This window comes from Talpa europaea (assembly GCF_964194135.1).
Source record: "Talpa europaea genome assembly, chromosome: 4".
Classification (NCBI taxonomy): Eukaryota; Metazoa; Chordata; class Mammalia; order Eulipotyphla; family Talpidae; genus Talpa; species Talpa europaea.
In genome coordinates, this window is record NC_140070.1 from 125,835,249 (window position 1) to 125,846,775 (window position 11,527).

The window sequence follows — 11,527 nt, forward strand, 5'->3', positions numbered from 1 at the left end:
ACTACTTTCCATGGGGCTGGAGAAGTCTACATTCCAAACAACAGTGTATGAAGGTTCCTTTTTCTCTACACCCTTACCAATATATGTTATTTCTATTTATTTATACATTGGTCATTCTCATGAGAATGAAGTGATATTGTGGTTTTGATTTACATTTCCCTGATAATAAGAGATGTTCAATATTTTTTCATGTACCTGTTCACCATCTGTATGTCTTCATTGGAAAAGTGTCTAGTACTTCTTTGCATTTTCTGATTGGGTTCTTTGTTATCTTTTTGTTAAATTGTAACAAGATCTTTGTAGATCTTGGATAGTAGCCACTTGTCAGATGCATGAAATGCCAAACTTTTTTCCATTCAGTAGCAGGTATTTTTGTTTTAATGAAATATAAATATGGTCATTTTGTCTTTTTTGGGTCCCATATGCTTGCATTATTGTTTTCCAGACATTTATTTTGAATTTATATTTATCTTTAGAGCTCAGATGGGTCTCCTGGAGACAACAGAAAGTTGTGTTTGCTTTCAGATCCAATCACCTTCCTATGTCTTTTGATTAGCGAGCTCGATCTGTTTATTTTTGAAGTGATTATTGACATATGGGTAATTGCTACTGCCATTTTGTCTTTAGTCTTCTGATTCTATTTCTTATGTAATTTTTTGCATATTTTCTTCACTTTATGTTAGATAAGACTGCTCCTTTCAACATTTGTGGTAGGGAAGGTCTACTGATTACAAACTCCTTCAACTTTTCTTTGTCTAGGAAACTTAATTTCTCCCTCATATCGGAAAGAGGGTCTTGTAGAATACAGTATTCTTGCCTGGAGGTTTTTATCTTTGAGTATTTTGAATACAACTTCCTATTCTCTCCATGTCTGTAGTTTCCACTAAGACTGAGGTACACCCCATGACAATACTTTTTATTTTAGAGATTTATTTATTTATACAAGAACTGGGGTACAGGCCAGATGTGCAGGGGGTGAGAGGACTCACTGGGGACAGAGCAGGAACAGAACAGGCAGACTGATGAAATACACTGAGGCAACAGCGGGCAAGACAGGAGAGGTCTGCCGCGCCATGCGGGACCCTCGCCGGGAATAGAACCCACACGCTACAGAGGCTGCGGACAGCTTCATAGAGCTGCCCTCAACTGCCTGCACCACCAGGGGAGGCCCGACAATACTTTCATACATTATCTGTTTTTGCCTCTAGCTGCCGTCAATGTTCTTTCTTTATCTTGAACTCTTGCTAGTTTCATTGCTATTGTCTTGGAGTAGAACTCATTGCATTTAGGTAACCAGTTGTTCTTTTATTTTCATAGACATATTTCATTCCTCCCCAAGTCTGGGAAGTTTTCCTCTATCATTTCCTTGAATAGGTTCTCTTTTACTCTCTCTCTCTTTCTTCCCCTTCTGGAATATCCATTATTCTTATGTTAGTTGTCTTAATGGTATCAGATAGTTCTCAAATTGCCTCTTCATTTTTTCTTTTACATCTCATTTCTTTCCTCTTCCACCTGTGTCCTTAGTACATTACTATGTTCAGTGTCACTGATTCCATTCTTCCTTTGATCTAATCTACTTCATAGCTTTCTTTAGGGTTCTTAATCTCATTTAATGAGCTCTTTACCTCCTGGATTTCTGATTATTTTTAATTTAAACTTCAATTTTATTTTTAATTTAAACTTCAATTTCTACCTTCTGTTCATTGATTGTATTTGAGCTCATTAATTTGTTTTTCTGATCTTTAAATTTTGTACCTCTTTCAGTCGTGTTTCTGAGTTCTATTACTTTGACTTGCCTTTCTGAATTTTCTTCATTCTTTCAGAGTTTCTGTATTATAGCCATTCTGAATTCTTTACCTAATAAGGAGACACATAATTTTTTGTGTGTTCAGATTTTGGAGGGTTGTTATCACCTTATATCATACTCTCTTGAGTTCCCATATTTCCATGTGTAATTTTGTGTGTGTGTGCATTTGCTACTTGAGTTCTTTCTATTTTATAATTGTTTTTATTATCTTTAATGTTTTATTTATTTGTTTTGGCCTTTGCTGGCTCCTGTATATGCTCAGATCTGTCTTGTAGTTGCTGATTTAGCAGGATGAGGCAGGTCTTGGAGGGGTCCAGATGTTGGTGTGGAGTTGAGTGGGACTGGTATTGGCATGTGTTAGTCATACCCCCAGGGTTCCTCCTCTCTGGGGTTTGGAATGGGAGACTCATCATTCCCTACACCTCACAGAGTAGGCATCAGTCATGGGGCCTGGGAAGGGGGCTACAGGTCAGATTATCTGTTCTGCTATCATCTTTATTAGGAACCCAGTCTATGTAGAGCATCCCTGCTCCTCCACAAGGTTTTTCCCTCTTTCTAAGAAGCATGCCTCCTCACAACCTCTGCTTCCTTCTCCACTGGGCCTCTGACTGACAGACCATTCTGTCACCATTGTCACCTACTCTAGACCACAGTCCACGGCCCCCAGGCTCCTCTCTCCACCCACACCCTACTCAATGTAACTTGAGTCTCCTCGGTATACACTCTACTGAAGTCTGCATGCTTCTCTACTGACCAAGGAATAATCAGTACTACTCCTATCGGAGAGATTATCTGTCCAGACAGTGTCCCTCTGGTTTACTGCCCCAAGAGCCTTACCCTGTGGGGACCAGGCACTGCAGTGCCTCTACCAGGGCCTATCATATCTGGTCACCTTGGCAGGGCCTGCCCCACTGCTTTCCAGGACCTACCAGAATTGGATTGCTTCTAGGACCCCCCCTGAGGCTCCCTGGGACCCTTGGTAGTCCTGTTTCCCAGTCCTATCCCAGGGCTTGCAAAATCTCTCAGGACCTACCTTGCAAAGGACTGCTTTCATGCCCCCCTGGGACATGGATAAACTGAGATCTGCAAATGTTTATTTTGGCATGTCTATTTCCAGGACCCTCCCTGAAAATGGAGGGAGGTGGGGTAAGAGCGGCTTATGTTTCCAAGTGCTGGCTCCAAATTCACTAAGGTCTGTGCTAATATCAGCAGAGGTCTACTGTGAAGGTTCAGCTTGCATATCCCTTCTTGGAGCTCACAGAGGATGCTCCAATGTCTGTGAGGCCTGCTGTGGTGGGTCTGCCTTCTGAAACTTTCCCAGGGCTCACCCAGGCTGCACTGATTTCTACAGATGCCTGCTCCAGTGGGTCTGCCTTCAGATTCCTTCATAGGGCCAGTTGAGGCTGTGCCAAAGTCTGCAAAGGTCTGCTTCTAGATCCCATCCTAGTTTAAGTTTGTGAAGGTTATTATGTAAGGACCTGTCTGCTGCTTCCATGGCCCTCTGTGCCTCTAGGGCTCACCTTACCCTCTGTGCCTCTGTAGGCTACCAGTTTGGCCTATTCTACTGCTCACCTCCTCTAGATGTTACTCCTAGCATATGCTGTGATTGTTTTTCTTTCAGGAGTTTTTGGCTTTGATCTGCTGCAATCTAGCTGTGATTATGTGAAGATGTTGAGCCCTGTGTCTTCTCTCTTCTGCCATCCAGTCTTGCCCTCATTTTGATCATTTTATAAGTGAGATATAAGGGTGTCCAGAAATCCCAGGATCTTTGGATGTTTGTATTAACCAGTTCAGTATCCTTCATTATCACGTACTACACCAACAGAAGTGTTGGATTCCTTTCATTTCTATAGTGCCTGTCCAAGAGGTATAAGACAAACTGTTATTGTCTCCTCCTTCCACTGAGGACATTTCTATAGCTTGTTATTCACACTAGGATGAGAAAATTAAAGTTTAGAAGTTAAGTGATATCATTAGTAATAGAATTTAGAACCAAACACATCACCTAATTCTTGATAACATTCTTTCCATTGTGTGAATTCACACAAACAAATCCATTACTCTTCCCTTCCACATAACAATCTTGGTATACTTACACACCACAAATACCATTACATTTTCTATTCTCTATATCAAGCACCTCCAGATCCTTCAACTTTTCTTCATGCAATTTAGAGTAAGACCCTGGAAACACCCAGAACTAAGCATGATAGTACAAATGTGATGTGAACTGAGCAGAGAAGGGAAAAAACTATTGCCTCATTTAAGACAGACATCTTTCACTTGAAAGTGTTTATTTTTTCATATTTGTATTGCAATATAATTAACATTATAATCTTTTGAGGTATATAACACAATGATTCAATATTTTTATATAATGTATACCTTACAAAATGATCACCACAGTAAGTCTAGTTAACATTGATCGTCACAAATAAAATCGTATTTCTTGACACATAAAATCATATGAGAACTCTTACGAGCCACTCTCTTAGCAACTTTCAAATTGAAGTGCAGTGTATTAACTATAGTTACTAGGCTGTGCATCTTGTCCTTGGCTTATTTATTTTCTAAGTGGAATTTTGTACCTTTTGACCCCCTTTACTCATTTTGCCTATCCCCTACCATTGGCAATCACCAATCTGTCCTCTGTGTGTGTGAGTTTAGTTTTGAATGTTTTTTAGAATCTACATGTAAGTGAGACCATAAAACACTTGTCTTTCTTTCTCTCTGGCTTATTTCATTCAATGTAATTCCCTAAAGGTTCATATATGTTGTCACAAATGGCAGGATTTCCTTCTTTAATATGACTGAATAATATTCCACTGTGTGTATATATATACCACATTTTTCTAATTCATTCATCTATTTTTGTACACTTAGGTTGCTACCATGAGACAAACATATTTTACACATTGAAGTCTATAATTAGGTCAATTTTTAGGGAGGTAATCAGCAAATACTGTTAATTTATATTGAATTTGCATCTTGTATTATCAGAAGCTCACATCGTTTAACTCCCTTCTTTGGCCTCTCCTATTTCTGCCTTCTATATAGCAGAATATACAGCAGAATTTTGAACACTAATCACAAGACTTTGATGGATGTTAAACACCTACACTGAGTACAGTTACTGAGGCAGCATCCCTCATGGAGTAGCGACCAAAAATGTGGTGACTAATAAAATTGTTTAGCTGTTTTATTTTATTTCATTTTTCTTTTTTTTTAATTTATTTTCTATTTACTGGACATACACTTCCAGGTTCAAGTATCATTGCTCCTACTAAATAACAACAACTCAAACTTATGCAAATACTTCACGTAAATTGCCTAATTAATTTCACTAAGATCCTGTGAAACAATTGCTAAATGAGGAAACTAAGGTTCTAAGAGGTTAAGTAAGTTTGCCCAAATTCACATACCAAGAAAATCCTGAAGCTAAGATTCCAACCTAGATAGATCTGACCTCAAACCATGAGACTATCTCTGCCATGTCAGCCTTTTTGCTCTGAATAAATGAAAGCATCGTTGTTTTGTTTTTCTTAGTACTTTTTAACTTCTAGGTTGTTTCTCACAAAGTACATTACAAAACAATGGCGGTGAGGGGGAGGGGGCTTCTGGTGGCTCGAGGGGTTAAGATGCAACCTGTGAAGCTATCCACAGCCACTGCAGCACGAGTTCGATCCCCAGCCAGGGAGCTACCCACACGGTGCAGCAGTCAGACCTCCCCTGACTAGCCCGCTGCTCCCCTCAGTCAATCTGCCTGTTCTGTTCCCCATTCTTTTTCTAGTGAGTACTCTCACCCCCCATGCCTCTGGCTTGTACCCCCATTCTTGTATGCATAAATAAATCTTTAAAAAAATGGGGTTTTTTGTTTGTTTGTTTGTTTTTCAATTGCATTGTTCTGGCTTTAAACCTAGTACTAGCCTGTAATGACTGATCCACTTAATTCATTTCTGATTATGTGATCTTTTTTCCATCTCTTATACTTGTCACTAATCAGCCTTATTCTTTTTCCCTAAAAATGTTCATCTAATTATATTCCTTATCTTGTTAAGATACCATTATTATCTCAAGTTAGAAACTTCACAGTCATTATTAATTCTATCTTCTTTCTTATCCCAATGCAGAATTTTTCATCAAGTATTTAATTCCTTATCCCTAAATGACTTGTAAATCCTTGGTTCAGGTCTGCATAGGATTTTTCATATCCTGTTCCACTGGCCCCAATTTGATCCAACTGCTTTTAGACTTTCTTGACTACATTCCACTCTATATATGGCACCATATTTATCTTTCTATCCAAACAGACAAATATTTTTAAGCCTTTTACAAGTTGACCACAGTCTATATCCCCTGCTGTATATATCTCCACTTCCAGGCCCCGCCCACATCTATGCTGTAAGAGACTCACTTCTAGTAGATAACCCAGGTTGCTCCTGTAGATGCCATTTCCTCTGTGTGGAATTATTTCTTACCCTGGCAAAGACACATCCCTATAGTGTCATCTCCTTTTGCTTTTAAAGCACTTTCACATTCCTTCAGATAGAATTCACTCTTCTGACATTTTTGCTAGCAGAATTTTTGTATCCTGTGGAACCCCTGGCCCTTGTTATTCCTGGGACTATTGTCTTGATACTCAGAGTCCCTACTTGTCAGCTAGGTGTAGGGTCCTGCAGGTGGCCTCCCACCAAGGGCAAAAGTCCTGGTATGAGGACATACTGGGAAACCAGTATCTGCTGAAAACAGCAGGCCGATACTAGAATAGAGATACTATGCTAAAAGTGGCAGGAATAATGGAACCCCCCAGGCAATAGTCCCTGGTCACTCCATCCTAGCTTACATCCCAACCCTCCATGCATGTACATGCCATACATGCTTGCCCCACTTTTGTACTTGATGCTAATAAATATGAGACTGCCTTTGGATGAGGGCTGCACATTACTTTCAGTGTACCCCACTAGGCTTCTCATTGCTCCACATGGGCTTTGAGTAATCTCTCCCTCATCCCACACCACTTCCAACATGTCGCCCCATGAGGAGACAAAATAGAATTTTCAAATAAATACTCATGCTTTATTACAATCCTTTCCTCATTAACTGACTCTCTGATCTGAATGAGCTCCCCATAAACAAACATCTTGATATTTTGGCTTGTCACCCTAATACAGTGCCAAATAGATAGCAGCTATTCAGTTAATATTGCATGGAAGAGTGACTGTATTTACTGTGAAATCTGAGATGACTAGATATTTTCCTATTATATATGTTAGTCTGTATAGTAGTTCTGCATTTTTTCCTAATTGGCATTGTTTGTTTGTGTACTGTTAGAATTTCAGTCTTGATATCCCCTAAGGTAATCTTCTCTTTTAGAGTTTCATATTTATCTTTGTTCGGAACTTTTTGAATCTGCACTAAAATTCATGACTGCTAGACTTGTCTGTGTAGGATTCAAAGGCCCTGAGAAATTGATTACATTTTACTTACTCTTTGGTGTGGATTATGATGAAAGCCATATGATGGGACAAAATCTGCTCTCCTTCAGAACTTCAGCTCCACCCAACCATTTGACATTGCAAAATTCTCTATAAGCTCATTTGATTTGACATCCATATCTCTGTAGTGCCAAGTCAGCACTGGCATGCCGATGCATAAGAAAATGTTATCTACTCATTTTACAAATGGGAAAATTAGACCCAGAATGACCAGGTAGACTATGATCTAGTTTAGTAAGTAGATTCTGTACTGAAAAGAAAGTCAAATAAAGCCGCAGCTCCAAAAACTGGCTCATTTCCTTCCTTACACACTTACATATTTCTTTGTGTTTTATTTCCCTAAAGGCTTTATAGAAATTTCTATCATTTGCAATCTGTTCTTCTTAGTTATATGAATCTATTTTCTCTTCAACCAGCATTTTTCTTTCCTTGACTTAAAAAAAGAAAATAAAGAACCAGCTTTACTAAAAACATGTTGCAGCTCTCCTACACTTCAGTAAGTATAGAAACTAAAATTGACTTACTTTACTGCATGTTGTGTCATTCATCTAATGGTATAATCTGAGAGAATAACCTTTGATTTGAAAAATGTATGGCCTCATCTTAAGAGTGAACTATAAGATCTGATGTGAGCACAAGTCATAGAATTTTTTGGCTCTATGTCCTTGGAAATTATCCTACACTTTCTTCACCAAAGGTTGGTGAAAACTAAGGCACAGAAAGGCCAAGTGACATCTCTGAGTGATAAACCAGGCCAAGAACAAAACTCAACACTCTTAGCTCCTCATGCAAATGCCCTTTCTACCTTTGACTATTTCAAGTATGGAGACCACACCATATTGTTACATTACATTGAGTCTCAAAACTAAACAATGGCAATAGCATGATGATACATGAAAATAATGATTTATTTGTAAGAGGAAAGAAAGCCTTCTGATATGCTCCTTACCAGGTATCACTTTGAGTATGGAAAAGTGCATTGTTCTAAATGTCTTCAACTCTTTTATGATCACAGATTATAATTAATGAAGGGCTATCATATTCTAGGTCATGGAAATAGTGGACAACATGGACCTAGTTCCTTACCTATGGATCTTAAAGCCCAGATAGAAAGACAGTATTATATAAAGCATAATAAAGAGTTAAGAAAAAAATTAATATGTAAAAAGATGAATGGATTATGTCAGTATGTCATTGAGACCCAAACTGATCTGGGTTATAAAGAAGGACTTCCCTGAGGCAACTGATGTTGAACCTGAAATCCAGAGGATGTGTACAGTTTCTGATAGGAGTATTCTATAAGAGGGCATTGCATTAGGAAGATTAAGGGTGCAGAGAACACTGCACACTTGTGCTCAAATAGCTTAGAGATGTACCACACACCTTAAGCAGAGAGGAGACAGAAATAGACTTAAATAAATCCAGATCATCCAGAGGTGCTAAGGGGTTGTTTTAAATATTTTAAGCAAGAGAAAATGTAATTGGATTTATATTTTAAAATTTTTCACCTAGGGGCCTTCCTGGTGGCGCAGGTGGTTGAGCGTCACACTGTGAAGCTGTCCGCAGCCTCTGCAGCGCAGGTTCGATCCCAGCCGGCCGGCGAGAATCCCACATGGCGAGCAGACCTCTCCTGTCTTGCCCTCTGTTCCCTTCAGCAGTGTATTTCGTCAGTCTGCCTGTTCTGTTCCTCGATCTGTCTCCGGCGAATCCTCTCACCCTCCCGCGCATCTGGCCTGTACCCCGGTTCTTGTATAAAAATAAATATATCTTAAAAAAATTTTTTTTCACCTAATACCATTAGGACTATAGATTGAAAGGACAGAGAGGCCAGGTAAGAAGTGAGCACAGACAGGTAAGACATGCACGTAGTGTGTACACTAGACTACCCAGCTTTATTCAGCGGCATTCTCTATTCAACAACCCATCTTGTGTTGCCTCCTTGTCTTTTTTAATGAAGGCAGCCCATTAAGTCAACACTGCTCTTAATAAGCACAATTTTTATAAAAAGAAAGCAGCCACCTAATGGATATTTAAAAACAATTAATTTTCTGTACCATTGAAGGCTGTGTGTTTTTGTTGCATTAGGACTATAATTTTAAATTGTATTTAGGCTAATTGCAAACATTCTAATTGCGAAGAGCTTTGATTTAAATGATGCATTTTCCGTGCAAACAACACCAGTGAGTCATCAGCTCAACTACTGAAGTAGCATTCAAGTGCCATCCATTACATTTGTTTTGATTGTGGGCTATGTTAATTTTTTGCTTATGATTTTGTTTAAGTTGGAAATTTATAAATGCGTGGAATACATAGAATACTGCATTGAGTTCATGACAGAATCCAAAAATATTCTCAGAAACTATTTTGATGATTGTTGCAATGATCAAACATCATAAACAACAATGTGTTTTTGGAAAAATTTACCTGAAGATTTTAGATTTTTAAAAAGAATTGTTTGAGTTGTCTTATTTTCTTAAGGAAGTAAATGGACAATTCACATCTTCTGTGTTTTCATCTTCTGTGACAGAGATCTAAGCATAACATATAGTGTAGGTGAATGCTACCATCCATTATTCTTTTTTTGACAATCTGAATTATCTTTTGGATAATATCTGAATGATAAATCAAGTGATTTAAAAGGAGAACTCAAAATTGGAAAATTGAAATTGTAAGTGCTTTTATCCTAAGTAGATAATATGTTCGTGCACATTGAACAGTAAGTGCTCTCCTTTGAGCTTACTTTTGGATGGTGGGCTCTTCAATGAGTGGTTTTAAGCTTATAAACATGCAGGGCCTGGGAGTCAAGGTTAAATGTGAATTGGTATAAATACAGACTTCCATCAGGATCCTACTCATTTGTTCTGTAGTCTTTTGAATAAGCAGTATAGTACATTCAACCAGCTCTCACTGAATCATTTCAAGTTTCCTTTGAACACTAATTTAGTTTTAAGAATTATTGTTTTGTATATCATTTTTTTATCTTATTCTTGATTTATTTTTTTAAGATTTATTTATTTATACAAGAGCTGGGGTACAGGCCAGAGGCACAGGAGGGTGAGAGAATTCAACAGAGACGGAGCCGGAAGCAAAACAGGCAGACTGACCAAAAACACTGCTGAGGGGAGCAGCGGGCGAGACTGGAGAGGTCTGCCAGGCCATGTGGGAATCTCCCTGGCCTGCTGGGAATTGAACCCACACTGCAGAGGCTTCGGACAGCTTCACATCTCTGAACTCAACCTGCTGTGCCACCTGAGAGGCCAAGAATGTGGCATTTTTAAAAAAATGTATTTTTTTCAAACTTTTCTTTTGATTTAAAAGAGAAGTACTTCTTGCTAATAGTTCTTACAAAGTAGAATATTTATTTTTCACCAAAGCTGACCAGAGCATACAAAAACTAGAACCTCTTGCATTGATGGGGAGGGAGGTACATTTATTTGTCTTTATTCTTCTTTTTTATAACAGATTAATTTCCACCAGTCATTTCTTTTTGCAATCCCTAGTTTAGGGCATTTAAGACAGCGCGTGATGATAACCTGCATTCCCCAGGCTCAGGATGTAGCACTTGTGGTAAAGCCAACTCCTGTATGTCTGCTTCACGTTCCCCTAAAACAAGGGAACCTGAAATGGAAACAGAAGGAGGCTTTTATGTTTAATCATTTCCATCCCTACCAGTTCTGTTCCACATGGACCTGTATGTGCCATTTAATTTTAAATGCCTCACCATTTTCATAAGTATCCAAAACCCAGAAAAACAACCATAAATCTTGTTGCATCTTGTTGATTTCTTCCAGATTGGACGAATTGAAGACTTTCTTTACCAATTAGAGGATAATTTCTTAAAAACTAAAAAACTGAGAACTGCTCGAAGGCAAAAAACAAAAATGAAGCGGCTTCAAACTGTGCAACAAAGCTAGTCACTGGGGAACAGGTGCTGCCACAAGACGGCCCAGAGAGCTGAGGAAGGGGATTCCCCTGCCCGACCCTGCCTGCTGATAACAAAGTCCCAGCCCCAAAGAAAAGAGGCCCCACCCCCTATCTTCAAGATATTCTTTACTTCATTAATCTCAACTGGCAGCAATAAATGTTCTCAGGAAGTTTGACTAGACTTTTGTTCAAATTTGTCTTAATTAAATAGTTTTAAAAAAAACCTCTTTCACCTGCCTTGTTTTTTCAAATTAACTTGGGGAAACCAGGTCTTTCCAAGTATATTTATGGTATTTGTGCA

At 38.7% G+C, this 11,527-nt stretch overlaps 1 protein-coding gene across 1 annotated transcript in view; it reads left to right on the forward strand.

Moving 5' to 3' along the window:
• Window positions 1–11,216, forward strand: part of SPATA16 (spermatogenesis associated 16) — a gene marked incomplete at its 3' end in the record, with an annotated part of 230,265 nt that extends 219,049 nt beyond the window's left edge. The window contains exon 10 of the mRNA XM_084232360.1: window positions 11,094–11,216. Within this exon, the coding sequence (XP_084088486.1) occupies window positions 11,094–11,216 (123 nt within the window). The remainder of the gene's footprint in view (window positions 1–11,093) is intronic.
• Window positions 11,217–11,527: the final 311 nt, after the last annotated feature.